The sequence below is a fragment of the Eleginops maclovinus genome, chromosome 3 (assembly GCF_036324505.1).
Source record: "Eleginops maclovinus isolate JMC-PN-2008 ecotype Puerto Natales chromosome 3, JC_Emac_rtc_rv5, whole genome shotgun sequence".
Taxonomy (NCBI): domain Eukaryota; kingdom Metazoa; phylum Chordata; class Actinopteri; order Perciformes; family Eleginopidae; genus Eleginops; species Eleginops maclovinus.
The window spans coordinates 3,269,877-3,290,075 of NC_086351.1; the positions used below are offsets into that span (position 1 = coordinate 3,269,877).

Genomic DNA, 20,199 nt, shown 5'->3' on the forward strand with positions numbered 1-20,199 from the left:
TGCACTTAATCACTTAAGTATCATTCATAAATAATATTTAAAAATGGTCATTTATTGTATGTCACAAAAGGGTATCTATACAGTATTCAATGCCATACATTTAGTTCTGTAAATCATTTAATAATATGTTGAAAACATTTCTTCAAATAGCCTAATATTTAGAAAAATACATACAGTAGTTTAATGTGTTTTAATAAGAACCTGAAAAAAGTCTGTAGTTTGTTGTAGATCAGTTTTAGCCTTGGTGCAGTCCAAAGGGACTTGGCTTGGGAACAGGAAGGTCACCAGTTCAAGTCCCAGATAGACCAAGTGCCACCGAGGGGTCCCTGCGCCAGGAATCATTCAAAGAAAATAAATAACTTGATGGTAAAGATAGCCAAAAAGGACATGCTTAGATACATAAGTGCTATAGTATGGAATAAATAAAGCACATTAGACATGTTTTTTAAAGTATGTCATTCAAAACATGTAGAAAAAAATAAGAGACCACTCCAGATGTTTCTTAAATCTTTATCTCTACATGCATGGCAGCCATTCCAGTGTGTGTTGAATTCCAAAACAGAACAAATGTTGTCAGTAGTTTAAAGAATACAAGAAAATAAATATAATAATTTAACTCCATTTTTTTATATTGGTTGCAAGGGGATCAAATACTTGTTTCCCCCAATGAAATGCAAATCAATGTATATCTTTTTTGATGTACATTTAACTTACATTTCTTTGTAAGTGGTTAAACTAAGATTGGCAGGGCATCAAATACGTATTTCCTCCACTGTACCTATAATAAATCCAGAAAAACTGATAATGCTGCAGTGGTCTTTACATTTTTTCCAGAGCTGTACAGTTAAAAGGTCCTTCTGTAGTAACAGAATAGGAAACTGCATCTACAGTAAAACTATATTTATACTTCAAAATAAAGTGTTTCTAACTGCATCTTCACTGAATGACCTGTAGATTACTTGGTTACAGTAATTCTCCAGACTGCTCTGATTGTTGCTTGTTTACAAAACACTTCAGTTTCATTCACGGAAGCTCGAGACGTTGCCTTGAAACTGAAAAAGACAAAACCAACCAACCACTGCTCCTCCGTCACTGCCAGTCATCTGCATAACAACAAATGGTTAATGGACAGCTCTCATCATCATCATCATCATCATCATCATCGTCATCATCATCATCATCGTCATCATCATCATCATCATCAGGGTGGGAACAATCCAGGAACCTGGTGTCTTCTTCTGAGGGATTTTTCATGAAAGTGATTCATCCCCTCCATTCTCGCTTCTTTGTTCTCCTACTCATCATTTCTTATATCGCTGTAACAGAACCAGGTCGACATTGCCATTCAGATGATTGTGAGACAGCCTGCTATATGATCAGTATACTTTACTAAATGTAGTTTAAGATTGGAAAATATACAGTGAAGTTAGTGGACCAATGTCTGCCTGACAACCGGTGCGTTCTCTGATTGTGTTTTCGTTATTTATTGGCTCAATTCATAACTTTTTTATCCTGATTAGGAACGCTGAACTCCATATACAGAGACCATTCCAAATTGTCCTTAAATCTTTGTCTCTACATGTACGGCAGCCATTCCAGTGTCTGTCGAATTCCAATACGGAGAAAAATTGACGTTTTTATAAAAATAAAAACATTTAACTCAAAGACACGTCTATAAATAATGAACCAAGAGAAATGATAATGCTGAAGTGATCCCTTATTTTTTTTCCACGGCTGTATATATGGGAGAAAGTTGGAGTGACGTGTCTTGCCCAAGGACACAATAACATGCTGACTGCAGTGGGGATTGAACCTGCGCTGCCCTGATCCAAAGAGGAACGCACTAGTCCACTGCATCACAGCCTGAGCCTGCCAATTAGCATTTACAGTAAATTAAAGGACACATTCTTAATGCAGGGCTGTCCAAACTTTTTTCACCGAGGGCCACATACAGAAAAATATACGGAGAGCTGGGCCGCTTATAGAGGTGAATATTGCCTCATAAGTTAAGTTATAAGTGAGCAAAACAAATCAAATGTAGGTGAATAATGCACGATACTTTCAAATGGTTTAAGGAAAAAACCGCCTACATGCCGTCTCTCTTTTGGGTTTCATTAATTTTGTTGGCTGCTCATTCCTTAAAACAGACGCCTCAGATTGCTGAGAATAAGAGTGTGAGCAGGATCGCTCAGGTAGAAGGCATGAGACGGAAGGGTTCGGGGTTGGGCAAAAACAACAGCGTTTATTTCGTCAGAAACGTGCAAACAAAAGAAAGCTCCGCGGCACTTCCAGGACGGGCAAGGCCAGGACGGGGTGTGTCGGCTTCCCAGGAGCCAGCCTACTGCAAGACAGACCAGAACCAGGTTACCAACATGCTTTATATTAACTGCCTGATTACCTGATTCTGATCAGCTGTCTGGTCTCCGGCCGAGCCACTCCCCACCCCAGCAACCGGCGCTCTAACCACACCCGGCTGCCACAAAGAGTAAACATGAAGGTTACATTTCAAGCTCGTTATAGAAATAAGTTATTGGGTTTTTTTTATCAACTAAGATTTGTTAGAAAATGTTTTGAATTCTAAATGACTGAATTTATTTGGCTCATTAATATTTTGAACATATATATTTGAGGAGTACAAAATAAGATCAGCAGAAGTTTAATGTGTGGGCCGTATTGCATTACATACTTTTAGAATTTGCTGAGGGCCGACTCAAAATGACCTGCGGGCAGCATTTGGCCCCCGGACCGTAGTTTGGACACCCCTGCTTTAATGTATATGTCAACCATCATAACTCCTGCTAGGAATACACTTCAGTGGATGCTGGTCTATAAACACACAGCAAACACAGTTGTGTTCATATAAGATATTTCCACATTATAATGTATGTGTCCTAAAAGGAGGCCTTTTCTGTTTCTAACTATAGATTGTTATATACATAAGCTACTTTTTAATAATGATGATGAGGTGTTGAGTACATTTTACTATACAGAAATTCTAAATCTGTGCACACTTTCCATCATTTTACATTCCTTTGTGTGTAGTCGCTACTACTTTAGCTTTTCATCTTTGCAATTTCAGAAAAAAAGCGTCTAATAAAACAATCCTATTATCAATCTACAGACGACTGACGTTTACACGTAGAATCAGATTATAATCTTAGTTTTATCTCAGTTTCGAGTCGAGACAATATCCCTCTGTATTCTTTCTTTTTAATCTATACATCAATCACTTTTCAATACACCAGCCCATAATCAAGCACCATTTAAGAAGCGTGTTAGAATATTACAGCCGGCCGATTATCAGATCGTTAACGAGAAGATTGATTAAACAATATAAGACAGCTGATCTTACAGTGACAAATGAAAGATTGCCTATCAGAAAAAGGGAAAAATTGGAGTTTGCTTTTTTCAGCGTGTGTGGAAACAAAGACCTTTCTTTAAAAATGAAAACCTGCTGCATGTTTAAGAAACAAAGTGAGGGATATACTGTCATACAGATGGATGTAAAACACCTGAGAGTATGTGGGTGAAACCACAGAGATGTTTTTGTATCTAATGGAGACATTTCCTCTGGTGAGCCAGTGAGTGACACTCAAGTCATTTTTCTTCTCATCCACTCACAACATCCTACTCACATTAAAACATTCAAATACTGTCTTTTTTTTGTTTGTTGTGGCTTCAGTTTGGTGTTTTCTCACCAGTGGTAATACAGTCTGAACTGTACCTGTGTTGGGGGCATGTGTGTGTCACTGAGTATGAGGGGGTCTTTCCTTCAGATGATATTAAATCCCGTTCATATGATGTGAAGGTACTGTAATGGAAAATGCCCCTCACCCGGAAACAAGATAACTATTATGTTAATTGCATGAGTTGGAAAATAGGCAAATTAGCTTCTGTAGAAATTCAGTCTATGAGTAGTTTGTTCCTGTGTGAAGCTCTTATTGTGTGCTTTTGTCCCATACACACATTTAATTATCTAATCCAACATCAGCATTGACCTTAAATTAGCCATTCAGCTGCCAGACTTTCTGTATTATTATAAATGCTGCTGTGGTTTAGTTTCAATAAATGATATGATTGTATCACGTACGTATGGAGGTGAATAAATGTAGTGTTCCGTTGTGATTTACTGGCAGAGGAAGCCGAGCACAGATCTGCTGAGAATGTGTTTAAAGTTGTGTTCAATCAGCATTTTGGTCAGCGCTGTCAAGATGAAGATGGAAACATGACTGCGGTGGAAAAAAAACCAAGTGTAAAATCAATATTTATCTCAGAAATCTGTCGAGAAACCAACCTAAGTGTTCATCTTCTCCACATACAGTATCTATAGATTTTTGCATGATCATTCTTAATTGTGCATCTCTTTTCGTCTGTGGATCGGAGATCATTCCAGCTACAGGTTTTTGCACAAGTTAAAGAAAGTCACAAAAACTTGCATTTTCTTGCAGCAGAATGTTAATGAAAGTTGCACACACACACTGTCCTCTGCACCGTGTGGTCATGTTTGAGTTGAATGTAATCTAACGTCTAATAATGTTTCTTTCTATTTCTAATTTCCACATTCTCAATTACGCCTTAGTAATAATGAAATGAAGACAAAGATCAGTTATGCTGCTCTGGTTTCTTTGAAAAAGGCAAAAATATTCCACCCAGTCCATAACAACAGTAAGACTGAAAGTATCAGTTGTGTGTGTGTGTGTGTGTGTGTGTGTGTGTGTGTGTGTGTGTGTGTGTGTGTGTGTGTGTGTGTGTGTGTGCGTGTGCGCGTGCATGTGTGTGCGAGTGCACTTGCGCACGTGCGTGTGTGATTTGCAGGAATAATAAATGCATTTAAGGTTGAATAAGATAGCTATCCTTTGATGTCATGTGAGAGATATCAATACATATTAAAGACACATGGCTGTAAAACTAGGTGTGAACAAAAGCTGAGATCTACAAACGTTCACATTGTCATGCAGGGTCACATCTGGCCGCAGTTTATTTTAGAAACAAAGCTCCTTATGTTGGCTTTGTAAAAAGGGCATTAGTAGTTGTAGAATATAAAATGCAGATCTTGAAAATTGTAATTAGGAAAGTAGCTGAGAAATCTTAAAAGCACTGAGGAGCGGATGGAGCATTATCTCTCGTTCACTTAGTACCAATTCCCTGTGTTGTATAAACCGTGTTTGGGTATAGAGACAATCAGTTGTTGAAGCTTCTTTGCTGCTGTTAAAAAAGCAGCATGTCGAGCTCCGTGTTTATCCCTTCCTCTGAAGATGTGCGGCTTCCTCCTCCATGTTGAATAACGTCCTCTTTTTCTTGTACACCTGAGTGTTAAAAGTAACCGCAGTTGATCTCACTAATTAAACCTCAGTATTAAGGTATCATAATTTCAATCAAAAGTGTCCTTCATGATTAACAACACAGTATGGTGTCAGAAAGAAATGACACAAATGCATAAATGTCATGGTAAAGAATGTCAGAAAAATGTCTTAAAAATCCTACAGTGTGTTAAAAAGTCAGAATACTGAAGCATGTCAAGAAGAGGCGTTGTACAGTACGGTAAAAAAATAATGATAAAAGTCTTATGGCCGAACAATCTATTAAAGAACGGCTCAAAGGAATAGTTTGAATGTAAAAAAAACTCCTATTTGACGATGCCAGGAAAAAGGTATTATAATTTTTCAAAAGTCACACTTGAAAAAGTCACACTTGAAGTAGTTTGAAAAAAGGAATGGTAAAGTACGTCAACAAATTGCTCATAGAATTGTATGTACGAAATTATTACATCCATCCATCTTCTCCTGCTTTTCCATCAGGGTGGCGGAGGTAACAGCTCCAGCAGAGAGCCCCAAACTTCTCTTTCCCTGGCCACATCAACCAGCTCTGACTGGGGGATTCCAAGGCGCTCCCAGGCCAGCGAAGAGATATAGTCCCTCCACCTGGTCCTAGGTCTACCCCTCGGTCTCTTCCAGCTGGACGTGCCTGGAACAGCTCCCTAGGGAGGCGCCCAGGTGGCATCCTCACCAGGTGCCCGAACCACCTCAACTGGCTCCTTTCAACGCGAAGGAGCAGCGGTTCTACTCCGAGTCCCTCCCGGATGACTGAACTTCTCACCTTATCCCTAAGGGAGAGGCCAGCCACCCTGCGGAGAAATCCATTTCTCAAAATGATTATAAATTAATGAAAAAACTGATAGTGCAGTATGTCGATAAAAGGTCTTTAAAAAGTATGTTGAAAAAGTCCTAGTATGGACTAGAGCAGGGGTGTCCAAACTTTTTGCACTGAGGGCCACATATAGAAAAACTTACGAAGGGCTGGGCACTCAGTAGAGGTGGGGTGTATAGTGTGTAAGTACATTTATAAATAAATCAAATGCAGGCAAATTATGCTTGAACAAACTGTCAGAAATCAAAGGTTTACACGGGGTTTCATTTATTTTGTGTTGGCAGCTCATTCCTTAAAACAGAAGCCTCAGATTGCTTATAATAAGGGGAAATATGAAGGCTATGTTTCAGATGTGTTTGCAAATAAGTGAATGGGCTTCAACCAAGATTTTAAAAAGTGTGTTGAAAAGGAATAGTTTACAGTATGTAAAAAAAGACCAGTGCAGGTTCCTTAAATGTTACGCCATTCGATCTTTGACACACCCTGCAGATTCACTGAGATATTGAAACTTCTATTTGGGTCATGGAAATGAAAACTCAGTGATTTGGAGAAGCAAGTTCATTTCCTTGAAAGACCTGTGTACGTGTGAAGCAAAGTTTCAGAGTTAATTGAACTCATTTTCCAGGCCATTTTGAATCGGCCCTCTGCAAATTCCAAAAGTATAATGAACATGGCCCACAAATTAAACTTCTGCTTGTCTTATTTTGTACTTCTCAAATATATATGTTCAAATAAATTCAGTCATTTAGAATTTAAAACATTTTCTAACAAAAAAACCCAATAACTTATTTCTATAACGAGCTTGAAATGTAACCTTCATGTTTACTCTTATTATCAGCACTCTGAGGCTTCTGTTTTAAGGAATGAGCCGCCAACAGAATAAATGAACCCCTAAAGACAGACGGGATGTAGGCTGTTCTTTCCTTAAAACATTTTGAAGTATCGTGCATTATTCACTTACATTTGATTTGTTTTGCTAACTTATAACTTAACTTTTGAGGCAATATTCACCTCTATAAGCGGCCCAGCTCTCCGTATATTTTTCTGTATGTGGACAGCCCTGTCATATGCGGACGATGTCCTCCTCTATCTAAGCTATCCTGAGAACTCTATTGCGAGGGTAGTTGAGATAATCAGATTTTTTGGCCAATTTTCAAGATTAATTATTCCAAGTCTGAGACAATGCCATTGACCCCTACTGTATCTTGGACACCAAATAGCTGTAATCGTTTTCGTTGGTCCCCGTCAGGTTTTGTCTATTTAGGTTTACATATCACGCCCTCCCTCTCTGGCGTCTACAAAGCTAAATTCGTGCCCCTAATCCGAAGGATTAAAGATGACCTGGCCCGCTGGACGGCCCTGCCCCTGTCACTCCTGGGACGAGTGAACCTCTTTAGGATGATAGTGCTTACACGATTGCTGTAGGCTACCCCTTTCAAATGATCCCGGTTCTTTTAACAAGAAAATCGCTTTCGATTCTAAACAGTGGCTCTTTTTTCTTTGGAGAAATAAACCTGCTGGATTGAAATTTACTACGCTGCAACGTCCCCTTAAGGAACGGGGTCTCGGTTTGCCGGATATTAAGCGCTATCAAATTGCATGCCTCTGTAGTTATTTGTGGCATTGGTTCAGAAATGACACAGAATCGACATGGCTCACCTTGGAGGCTGGCCCAGTGGCCCCTTTGAAATGAGTACGTCTCTAGGTAAAAGACAGTTTTATTCTTCAGAACCCTCTAAAAGTCTGGAGATTAGAAAACTAGAAAACCAAGTGGGCTGCTTTTCTCTCTTCACACCTATCCACTTAAACCCAGATTTTCCCACTGGTTTGGTGGACCATGCCTTCTCCTCATGGGCTGATAGTGGGACTTTTGGAGATTTAGTGTCAGATGTCACTGTGATGTCTTTTAATCAGCTGAGAGAGAGGTGCAACCTTCCTCAGAGTCATTTCTTTAGATACTTGCAAGTTTTATGACCTCTGCTACTAAGTTGCACCCCAATGGGTTTTCTCTTTCAGGTGTGGAGAAGGCTATTCAAAACCCTGATACCAGAAAACGTATCACCAGGTTTAATAGGGCCCTGTCTATCCCAAACCATCAATGCATGGTTCAGGTCTCTCTGGGAAACTGATTTTGGAGAGGCTATCCCAGATGATGAGTGGGACAGTGTCTGGTCAAGTTTTCTAGGTTGTTTATTTACCAAGAAATCTAGGGAGGTGCTGTCACTGACCGGCTCTGTCACTGACCGGCTCTGTCACATGGTGCAGCGCATACACACACACGCACACACACACACACACACACACACACACATACACGTTCACGTTCACACACATTCCCTGTTCCCTTCCGTTCTTGCATGTTGGTTGACAAACCTCACAATTATAACTGTTTTCTCCTCTGTGTTAGTAGCGCGACCATGGGTGCACACTTGGCCGTTCTCGTTGCATTTAATCATACATTTACACAAACCTGATTTTAGACGGACATTTCCTGAAGTGTGGGAGGCATATGCACCACCGTCTCCTTTTCCGGCAAGAGTGGCTGGCAAGACGGGGCGCACCATTTCTCGCGTTTAAGTAGTGAATTCTCGCGCGCGGGCGAGATGAATCTATTGGTGGGATGTGAAAGTTAAGCCCAGTGGGAGGGGCTATACAGTTAAAAGGGGCTGTTTTGGCCTGGGATGGGGGGTTCAGTCTGGGGAAGCTACAGAGCAGGAAGCACCTGTAAGACCCAGTGAGAGTTGTATGTCAGAGTTATTGAGGAACTCCATTTGTTGTGAATACTTGTGTTACATGGTAAACTATTTATGTTTCCAGTCTTTTTCCACTATTTTCATTTTGTTGTAAGTAGTTGTTTTTCACTTTGGGAGACCGGCAAAATAAAGTAACATCACTACTTCTCCGACTATGCCTGTGTTTGTGGAGGTATGAAATAGAACCCAGATGCAGTTCCGGATAATACACAGGCTTCAAAATCCCCCCGGTGAAACAAGTTTAATTCTTTGCTTTCAAAATACTGTAATAAGTGTAAAAGTATTGAAGGTTCATATCTCCGTTGTATTCTTGATTGCCCTCTTATTAATGATTTCTGGGTCAAAGTATTTGCGGAAATTGACATTACTTTTTTAATTCTTGGAATACAGTCCGCAGCAGTTAGCAGTAGCCCCTCTTCACTCAAGTTGCTTAAGGTGCTTCTTTTTAGTGCAAGGAGATGTATTCTCCTTGCACTAAAAAAGATTTCACATTTCTGATTCTGCCCCACGGTTTGGCATTGGATTCGTAGTGCTATGGAACTTATTCCTTTGGAGGCCATACGCTTCTGGCTCAGGAACAAACCGTTTATTTTGTTTTAACATAATGGGACCCTTTCCTGGAGTAAATCGGAGATGAGGGGGCCCAGGCCCTCAGAAGTGAACTTTATGGTCTAGCGTGGACGGAGATCTCTGGGCATGTTTCCAAATAGTTTAAGCCTTTATGTAATTGTTGTCTTATCACCGTCTGTGTACATGTCTGTATATTCCTTTTACTGTTATGCTGTATTTGTAATTTACTTTATATAATTTATTTATTTTTGGGGATTTAATATTATTATTATTATTATTATTATTATTATTATTATTATTATTATTATTATTATTATTATTATTATTATTATTATTGTCTTTTCTCTGTGTAGAATGTGTTCTGTGTTTGGGACAGGTGGGGAAACATAAAAAAGGGGTACTGCTGTCATGTCCCTTTTCAATTTTGCAACCCTGTTCAATAAATATATTTTAAAAAATAAAAAGAAACAGAGAGTCTTTCTGCCTGTTCATCAAAAGGGTGGAACAGTTTGTAGATGCCCTATTTATTTATCTTGTATAGCTATTTGCATAAGGGAGGCTGTGGTTCAGTTAATTAGGGGATGGGAGCACTGGTTCAATCCCAACTGCAATCAGCATGTCACCTCATATTGCTCCTGTGGGAATTGCTCAGCAGTATTGAGTGTATGCAAGTGACCCTGGGCAAAAACTTCTTACAGGTGAAGTATATTATTATTACAACCAATTTAAGTGGGCCCCTCAACAGACATACACTCGCAATATGGCCACTAAGACCTAGCCTGTGTAAGGTCAATTGGATATATTTAGGGTATTTTTGAGATGAATCCGGTGTATGGGATGTCTTTCCATGTGTGTTTCCCTCTTTCTAATATGTCCTCTTTACCTATTCCTCCCTCTGCTGGGGGGAAAATACACTTGCATAGACTCAAACGATTGTCTGTGCGCCTCTCTGACAGCATTACGGTACCGGCGCTGTGCATTGTGGGACACAGAGTAAGATGGAAGCGTCCACTGAGAGCATGTTGAAGCTTCAATAACACACGTTTTAAGTGTGATATTCCCGCATACGGCTATCATTTATGCTTTTCTGTAACAATAACGAAAGGTTAAAGAGGCAGGAGATCGCTGCAGGACGTGGAAACTGGTAATGTTCAAAATAATGCATTTGTTGAGGCTAACTATGCTAGACTGAGCTAATGCTAAGGGTCAATTGACTTAAAACGGCTTCGTTTTCTATTGATATAAACGTATAAAGCTTAGACAATAAGTGCCGAATAGCCATTTAACTTGAGTCATTTGAATGCCTTTCATTTGTGGTTGATTGTTATTGTGTTTTTTGTAGAAAACATGTCTGTACTGGGAGGGTTACTGAGGGCTGGAGCGTCCTTCTGTCAGACAGCTGGGACTCTGCTGCACACAGCCAGGACCTTCTCTACTGGTAAGTCTAATGTGTAGCTTCAACACGTTTGTTTTGTGTCTTCACTGCAGCAGAACCATTGCTTTGGATACTTACAGTGCTTGCATTTGCTTTGTTTTCATTACGATACATGCAATATTTCAAATGAAAACAGTCATAAATTCGTTTGTACAGAATAATTAATCCAGAGATGCAGGCAAATCTGCTTGACAAAATAGGATCAGTTAAGAATAAACAGTGACAAATGGAGAGAGAATCAAGCAGTTAAACACTTATTCAATCAAGCAAATGCAAATATACAAATAAAGTCAAAAGCCACATAAAAAAACACCCACAGAAGTTTAGATCAAGGGGAAGGTTGTTCTGGTTTAGTGCCATAAAAAGAGGAAGTAGCCTCATCAGATTTATTGTGGGATATTTAGAAAATGCATCAAAATCCTCACATTTGAGAAGCTGGAAGCAGTAAAAACAAACCTGGTATTTTTCTTGATAAATGACATTTTAAATGCAGCATATATTAAGTTACTGACTTGGAACAACGTGCTTTCTTCAGGCACATGCTCTCAGATCCGGATGCATGCCATCCCAGAGCTGAAAAAGGTGGACCGGTGGACGGAGAAGAGGAGCATGTACGGGGTTTATGATAACATAGGCATCCTAGGTAAGTGTACTCAACCAGTGTATTTATCGTTTGGGTTTCGCTGAGTAAAGACAGTTTTTGTTAAGCTGGCCAGCATTTAATATAACTCTTAGGGTGTAGCAGGGCTGGGCAATATGACCATCTATATGTATGTTGCCCTACTGCGTATGCCTTTTCCTTGTGATTAGTCAAATGTTGACTTTGATTGTCACTCTAGCAGAACCATAACCAAACACTGTGTGATGATTTCAGTTACTAGACTACATTTTTCAAGAATATGAGAGTGCTCACAGTACAGTCTCACCTCCTTCCCAACAACTGCAGACCATTTGCTTTGTATACATTTTATAAAAATAACTAAATTCTAAACATTTGATGCAAGTCTGATTTAACATCCTGGTTCAGTCGGTGCCTCGCTGAGTTTTTCTGACCGTCTCACTCTTGTGTCTGCAGGAGACTTCAAAGCTCATCCCAAAGACTTCATCATAGCTCCCTGCTGGGTGAAGGCCTTCAGAGGCAACGAGCTGCAGCGGCTCACCAGGAAGAAGAGGATGGTGGGAGACAGAATGATGACTCAGGACAAACTGCACCTGGAGAAGAGGGTCCGCTTACTCTACAGACGCTACAACCGCACCGGCAAATACCGTTAAGGCTGAAACCAACAATAGTGGCAAAGACATCCGAGCAGCCTGTAAGAACTGATGGAGAACAGCTGTGGGATGTCATGCCGTAAACGTTTCGTGTATTGCCATTTTTCTATGTTGTTATCTTTACGTAGAGAGAAGATTTGTAGGTTCTTCTTCTATGTCTTTCTGTTTATTGATGATTTTCCTGACCAACACAAAATGCATAATATAAAAGCCTCAAATTGACCATTTAAAAAAAGGCCTTGTTTATTTGTTTTTCTCACCAGCAAATGCCCTTTGCTTTCTGAAGACAACAGACTGGTTGCTTTTTCTGCTGTAGCTTCAAACTGATGTTGGTCTTTACATTTCTATTAAAAAATAGACAACAAACATCAACACACAGAGTTCAAAGGTCAGCAAAGGAGCTCAGGATTTCCATTAAACTAATAAATAAATGGTGGGTTTTATTTGTTACAAGACAACATATCCATCCATCCATCTTCTCCCGCTTATCCGTCAGGGTGGCGGAGGTAACGGCTCCAGCAGAGAGCCCGAAACTTCTCTTTCCCTGGCCACATCAACCAGCTCTGACTGGGGGATTCCAAGGCGCTCCCAGGCTGCCAGCGAAGAGATATAGTCCATCCACCTGGTCCTAGGTCTACCCCTCGGTCTCTTCCCAGCTGGACGTGCCTGGAACAGCTCCCTAGGAGGCGCCCAGGTGGCATCCTCACCAGGTGCCCGAACCACCTCAACTGGCTCCTTTCAAAGCGAAGGAGCAGCGGTTCTACTCCGAGTCCCTCCCGGATCACTGAACTTCTCACCTTATCCCTAAGGGAGATGCCAGCCACCCTGCGGAGAAATCCATTTCAGCCGCTTGTATCCGCAATCTCGTTCTTTAGGTCATGAACCATCCTTCATGACCATAGGTGAGGGTAGGAACGAAGATGGCCCGGTAGACAGAGAGCTTTGCCTTCTGGCTCAACATGTGTTTGATTTAATTATTTGATACATGTATAATAATAATAAAGCTTTATTTGAATTGCACTTCGTACACATGGTGCAGCTCAAAGTGCTTTAACAACATGGCACACAACACATGAACAGAACATGCAGCATATGCACATGAGGACTGAAATGAGGTAAAATAGGCATTATAGTACAAAATAAATCCCCACAGATATCAACTCAGTAAAGTAGAAAAGACAAGAAAAACAAAATATTAAAAATCTGTCAAAACTTATAAGGCCTTAAAAACAATATACAAATAAATAATAAAGACTAGAAGACCATTTAGAAAGGGGGCTGTCGCTAACAGAAAGGCTCGTTTGCATTGGATTTGATACTGAGGTAATCCAAAATGTTGAATAATCATTACTTTTATATTGTGATACTCAGATTAGATTACTGGTTCCTTTCTAAAGTAATCCTCTATGCATGTTGCACACGGTTTGTTTAGCACAGGTCCGTCCCCCCCCCACCAGTGTTAAAGTGTGGAGACGGCCCTGCGCTGTGGAGCCTCCACTGTACCGCAGTGTCGTCCTGCCCGACAAAGAGAGCTGCAGTACTGCAAAGTGTGCAGGCAGCGAGGGCGGGGGAGGAAAGGGAGGAGGGGAGGGGGGTACCGCACTGTCGTTACGAGTCCAAGTGGAGGAGTCAGGAGGAGAGACGCATTATTGCAGCACACACACAACCCAAACTACCGCACTTCACACAGCAGCAGGGAGAAAGCGAAAGAGAGGTAGGGGGTGACAGAAATCAAAAGAAAGATAACTCATTGCACATGACTGGACTTTTTCCCCTTTCATTTTGAAATTGCATGTTTTGCCAGTAGCTTTTAGAAGAGGAAACTCAGCCTCCAGCAGCCAATCAGCGCCTCCTCTCAGCATCAGGACCGGAGGAGCTGCATGCAGCCCTGCAGGAATATAATAACCCTCCGCGGATTCCTCTCTCTTACATGGATTATAATTTAGAAGTACTTTTCTCCTGAGCTCGCATCGCTCCACTCCACTTCCTGCTCGCCAGTGCAGTCTCATAGTGAATTATCGCCCGGCCCTTTACGTGTCTCGGTGTATTGCGGTACTTTGCTGACGACTTGCAGTATAAATGCATCGCTAGAAGATCACTGCGCAAAGACCCTCCGCCTGTTTACTGTCCGCGCGGCACTTTACTCGCTTCGCTAACTGAATTTCTCTGACTTTCCTTTGGAGCAGTGCCTAGAAATCCTTGTCTTGTTTTTTTCCCCCGTGATCTTTCTTGTTTTTTTCTTGCTTCCTCCTGTCGGGTTGTACTTCAGAGCCTCCCTCTCCTCCTGTCTGTGAGTCAAACAGCTGCATAGAAGATGTGAGTATTAATGCGGCTTTTCTGCTGCGCTCTTTTCCCAATAGCATTAATTAAAAAAATACCTATTAAACATACTCTGTTTAAATACATTTTCAAACCACTTTGTTTCTTGTATGTTTTTCCATGGTGGGGGGTTGGAAACTGAAGTGATTTCTTTCAGCTTGATAGATTTCGCTGACGCAAGTGAAATGTTCCGTCACACCATCACTAAATTATGTATTCATGGGTGGACTGCTGCCCCTGTTAAGCATTAGGTGTTACATTGAGTTTTCTTTAAAGATAAAACTGAGATTTAACAATTAAATGAAAGTGTTACTCAGCATATTGTGGGTCAGACGGTTTTGAGGTCACCACCATCACCTGCTCATGCCAATGAATGAGGAAATTCATGTTCTGATAAATGATCTTTAAGTCCTGCAGTGAATGTGATTTATCCTAAACTGTGCATCACTCATTGCTCAGTTTTAAACCCCCGAACCTCCTCCTCTCCCCCCACTTTTTTTTTTACCCGTTCCCCTTTTCCAAAATTAACTCTCCAGCTTTCCATTTTAGTCTGTAATCCATCACAGGAACTTCCCTTTTCTGTCCCCTAAACATAAAACCAGGACTTTCTCTTTTTTCTTCGGATCTGTGGCCTATATTTCCTTTAATCCAATTGCATCTGCATTATCTGCATTCCTCCCCCCTATCCACTTCAATGCAAACTAAGCAATGTCTTCCTTTTTGCTATGTGGTGGCTCCATTCCTCCTCTATAGTTATAAGCTTAATTTTCCTCCTTGCAGTGAATCTTCTTCTCAGCATTTTAGATTACAGTTATCTATATACGGTTATCTCTACATGCAATGAACATGCGTCCATCGTCCGAACACCTCTACACTTCAGTTCCTCTTCATCGTGCTTCTTCCTCTCCTCAGGTCTGCCCCAGATGCTGCAGCCCCCGGTGGAGCCCCCGGTGCTCCAGGAGCCCCCGGTCCAGATGGAGCCCCAGGCGGCGGACCTCCCAACACCTCCAGCAACCGCAGGCTACAGCAGACACAGGCCCAAGTGGAGGAGGTGAGCTGAACCAGGCCAGAGCGGTATCCTGGATCAGAGTCAGATGTCACATTCAATGCATCAAAATAAAAGCAGTCTAATCATGAAACATGTGGACTTACTGTAAACGTACCGAAATGCTTTGTTGCTGCTATTATTTCTCATTTCTTCTTTAAAAATGAATTAGTAAATGGATGCAGCTACTTATTAACTCTCATTGATTATATTTCCTTCCTCCTATCTTACATGCACATAGTTTACTTGCACTATTTTACTTCCTTATTTATTTCATGTCTCAAGTATAGTGTATGTTAGAAGAGCCTGGGACTTTTATTCCCAACAACTGTGCTGTAGCTGATGACAATAACACCTTTGAATCTTTTCTATAACCCCCTTGTCATCATCTCTCCTCTCCCTAACCGCTGCCAAATGCTGTCTCATGCTCATGTGCACTCACTGTTACAGCTTATACTGTACTCACACAATTAGAAGTGCTTTGTTGTTGCTCTAATATCTCAAATCTTCTTTAAAAATAATTTGCAAATGGATGCAACTACTTATTAACTCTCATTTATGATATTTAGCGTCCTTCCTTCTAAATGTCATGCACATAGTTTACTTATCCGTCTTGCAGTATTGTATCTATTACACATTTGTTGCACTGTTTGAAGAGCCTAGGACGTTTATTCCCAAAGACTACACTGCAGCTATCGTGCATATTACATCAAAACCCCCATCTTGAAGCTTGTCTATAACCCCCCTTGTCATCCCCTCTCTTTCTTCTTCCCTAACCGCTGCCAAATGCTGTCTCATCCCCGCCGCTGTGGGACAGGTGGTGGACATCATGAGGGTGAACGTGGACAAGGTTTTGGAAAGGGACCAGAAGCTCTCGGAGCTGGATGACAGAGCGGATGCTCTCCAAGCCGGGGCCTCCCAGTTTGAAAGCTGCGCAGCTAAGCTAAAGAACAAGTACTGGTGGAAGAACTGCAAGGTGGGCACATTAGCGGGGCTCCATTAAAGTAAAATCAAAACCTCTATTGATCCCAGTCGGGAAATGTAGGTGTCATAGCAGCAATAAGAGGGAAGGGAACAGAGGAGAGGGTGGGTTAGAGTACACATAGGGATGAAAGGAATACAAATTGTAAGTAATAGCATAACTTAAATTCTGATTAAACTGATCACATATCTACAGTTGGGGTTGATTATCAATATGACATCTATATATAACGCCTATGTGCACGTGTGGGTCCAAAGTAGATTCCTTTTTACTGAATTCAATGTGAACCATGTCCATTTACAATATGAATATGTGTATGTTATGCATGGATATTTAGTATATATATATATAGAGCTATTTGTGTGAATCAGATCCTCAGCTCTGGTCTCTGAAAGCCTTCATGCTGAGGTGCGCTGGGGCGAACACACAGGGTCTGTTCTGAGGATCCTGCTCTGCACACAATGATCTGTTAATGAGCTGCTGTGGAAACTGGAGCAGATGCTTCAGGGAAAATGGGAATAAAATATTGTAGATTTCCCACTACAGACTCCAGTGTGTTTAATGTTTGGTTTTGTCGTTTTGTTTCTGTTTGCAGGCATCAAGCTCAGATACAGTCTGTCTAAAATGTCCTTAAACCTTTGTTTTCTCCTTCCAGATGATGATCATGATGGGGATCATTGGAGTCATTGTAGTTGGAATACTATTCTGTAAGTAGCATCTTCATTTTATACAAATACTGGTTTATTTGTTGATTGACAGACAGATAGGATGATGTTTAGCCGTTCATAAACAGATATAATTATGAAAAAGCAGAATGTGTTTGCTCTGATTTTGAATGATAAAGAAGTTGATATCTGTAACAGTAATTGTTATAGGTTTTCTTTTCATTCATAATGAGAATATCTTAAAGATATATTACGAGTTAGAGTTAAAACTATGATTTCTGACATATATTAATAAGATTTCAAGCTGCACCTGCAGAGGCTGAGACCAGTGAGTGTGTAGAAACAGATTCAAATACTTTGTTTTTGACAAATCTACAAAAAAAAGAGAAAAAATGTACATGCTTTTAGGGAAATGTGTGTTGGACGCCCTCACCTAACCTAAGGTGATAGAAGAAGATAAAAACAGTACAATGATAACCAATTAAAGTTGATGTGTTGGAGCTGTTGAAGGGGCCTTATTATTCTCATTTTCAGGTCCATATTAGTATTTAGTGCCTCTACTGGGACATGCTTCCTTGCATTAATGTGCAAAAAGCTCTTTATTTTTCTCACATTGCCTGTGCTGCAGCACCTCTTTCCCCCAGTCTGCTCTGATTGATTAGCTGGCCAGCTCTGTACGGATTGGTCAGCATCCTAGAGATGTCCCGCCCCTTAGCCTATCAGGTACAATGTGTTGGAGTCAGATGGAGGCGTTTCAGGCAGAGTGGGAGAGAAACTCCCTCTGGAGGACTCTTTGGGATTTTAGCCTTTGCAGACCATTTACATGCACTAAAACCTATATAACACACTACAGGAGAGGGAAATCCATTATTCTTCACTTTTAAATAAAGTAAATAGTAGTTTTGATACAGGTTTGACCAGTTCTTACTAAAAAATAAACCTGTAAACACAACACAAGGAGAGCTCCGCCCTCTCCCTGGTCTGTTGTAAAAATGATGTATGACTTCCTCTCTCTCTCCTCCCCCCCCCCCCTTCCTCCTCCTCCTCCTCCTCCTCCTCCTCCTCCTCACAGTGTACTTCTTCTACTGAGCTCAGCCCATCAATACAGAAGGGTACGGACTTGAGAATGATATGAGAGGAAAGAGAAGAAAAAAAAAATGATACCCAAACCCCACTCCTCCCCTTTTATCCTTCCTCTCTTCACAGTCTTCCATCAAACCATCTTGCACTTATACATGACGACAGTAGGTCGTAGGTGTCGCCCCCTCTCCCTTTTTCCCTCCCTCCCTCCCTCTCTCCTTCTTGCTTTCTTCCACTGTTTTGGCGTCCTGTCTCTGCACCTCATGTATTATTGAAGGGCGCAGCAGGCGGAGGGAAAAGAGGAAGAAAGGATGGGAAGAAGGGAGGGAGAAAGATCTTGTGACACACGGGGCTAAGTCCTGTAAAACATGGCTGTGAGAGGGGGGGTGTACCATGTGCAGACGGGGAATGTGTGCAGGGAGATTGAACAAGAGTTTGCAGTCCTTTCGACCCCAGATATACGCCAAAGCTTGTTCATATTACCTTTTTTCGATGGTCCTACATTTGTAAGTTGATACTAACACACTGCTTCTCTCACCACCGCTCCCATTAGCGCTACTTACTAACACACGGTCATGATAGATTAAGATTAGAAAAGCATTTTTGTGTGTGTGTGTGTGTGTGTGTGTGTGTGTGTGTGTGTGTGTGTGTGTGTGTGTGTGTGTGTGTGTGTGTGTGTGTGTGTGTGTGTGTGTGTGTGTGTGTGTGCGCGTGTATTTGTGATCCAAACCATTGTAGCAAGTAGTTTTTTTGGAGTTTAGCTGATTTTATTGGTTTCCTTTCTGCAACATTATAAGAGAAGAAATGTAAAAAAGGAAAGAGACTGTGAGAGTCTGAGGAAAGGAGGATGTTATTCAGGGGAAAGTAGAAAGAATGTTTCCCTTTTTTAGAAACGCAACATCTGGACTTCAAATTCTGGACACATAAGCAATTATTGATCAATTACTTGCATAACTATGCTTCATTTTACCTTGGTTTTAGTACCACAGGTGGAGGCATTGTGTTAATGTTATGCTTAGTGGCATATTGATATACACAACTGATAAATAAAACAGACAATCTACTGTACACATGAACTGAGGGAGGGCTCTTTACTCTGACTTGGACACAGCCATAGACAGATGAATGTGAAGCGTCACATAAAAAAAAAGAAGTACAAAAGTCAACTTTTGTGGAGGTTGTGCAGGAATATATTAAGTTTGTTTGTTGTAGGGGAATGGGGGATAAGGACATGATTTAGAAACCCAGACCCACCTCCCGTCCCCACTCACTTCAAAAACAGACTCACCTGCAGAGATGCAACATGAGGAGTTTGTTTCTAACTTGCATGGCAAACCGTGTCCATAGTTTTGCCTTTTTGTGTGATATGTGTATCTGCCATTTCTGAACCTAACTGCCGATTGTACATTTTCTTTTGTTAGTGGTTTAATCGACCTGTGTATATGTCTTTCTGATCTTAAAAAAATAATAATAACGCTTATGCAATGCAATGATGCTCAAGAGTTTGCCAACATTTGATTAATTTCACTTGCTCTCTCTCCTAAATTATATTCAGAGACTGCAAACAACTGCTACTATAGTGAGCTGTAGAAAACATGTAGTATGGATTGATTATTAGCACACATGTCAGATTACGCTCCTGAACATGTGTTTATGAACTCTTCAGGTTTTATGGGGGGTTGTTAGATATAAAAGCAAAGCTAATTTTGAGAGTTGATTAAATGAAGATGCATAATGTAGCAGTTAGTTGTAATTATCTGATGACGTTGTGCAGCGATGTGATCAGGTTATTACCACGTGAGATATGAGGACATGTTTTGTGATTTAAAACCGGGAAATGCAGTAAGATGATGCAACTGAAAAACAAATGCATGCTTACCACTTTTGCTGATGCCAATAAATAAATCATCAACAGAACTGAGTGCGGACCT

The 20,199-nt window shown here is 40.8% G+C and overlaps 2 protein-coding genes across 2 annotated transcripts; both read left to right on the forward strand.

Moving 5' to 3' along the window:
• Positions 1-10,395: 10,395 nt before the first annotated feature.
• Positions 10,396-12,635, forward strand: mrpl51 (mitochondrial ribosomal protein L51). The gene is made up of 4 exons (XM_063878408.1): positions 10,396-10,614; positions 10,813-10,908; positions 11,441-11,548; positions 11,981-12,635. The coding sequence occupies exons 2-4, from the start codon at positions 10,818-10,820 to the stop codon at positions 12,175-12,177; spliced, it is 396 nt and encodes a 131-aa protein (XP_063734478.1). The 5' UTR covers positions 10,396-10,614; positions 10,813-10,817; the 3' UTR covers positions 12,178-12,635.
• Positions 12,636-13,750: 1,115 nt separating this feature from the next.
• LOC134861306 (synaptobrevin-like) lies at positions 13,751-20,185 on the forward strand. The gene is made up of 6 exons (XM_063878411.1): positions 13,751-13,891; positions 14,447-14,493; positions 15,409-15,547; positions 16,359-16,517; positions 17,179-17,230; positions 18,261-20,185. Coding segments are annotated over exons 2-6 (369 nt in total). The 5' UTR covers positions 13,751-13,891; positions 14,447-14,491; the 3' UTR covers positions 18,278-20,185.
• The last annotated feature ends 14 nt before the right edge of the window (positions 20,186-20,199 follow it).

Excerpts from the sequence above, each read along its gene's own strand:
- mrpl51 (XM_063878408.1), top strand. The coding sequence starts at position 10,818 with ATGTCTGTACTGGGAGGGTTACTGAGGGCTGGAGCGTCCTTCTGTCAG. Across the intron at positions 10,909-11,440 it reads AGCCAGGACCTTCTCTACTG|GCACATGCTCTCAGATCCGG; the intron begins GTAAGTCTAATG and ends TGCTTTCTTCAG. Across the intron at positions 11,549-11,980 it reads TGATAACATAGGCATCCTAG|GAGACTTCAAAGCTCATCCC; the intron begins GTAAGTGTACTC and ends TTGTGTCTGCAG.
- LOC134861306 (XM_063878411.1), top strand. Across the intron at positions 15,548-16,358 it reads CACAGGCCCAAGTGGAGGAG|GTGGTGGACATCATGAGGGT; the intron begins GTGAGCTGAACC and ends GCTGTGGGACAG. Across the intron at positions 16,518-17,178 it reads ACTGGTGGAAGAACTGCAAG|ATGATGATCATGATGGGGAT; the intron begins GTGGGCACATTA and ends TTCTCCTTCCAG.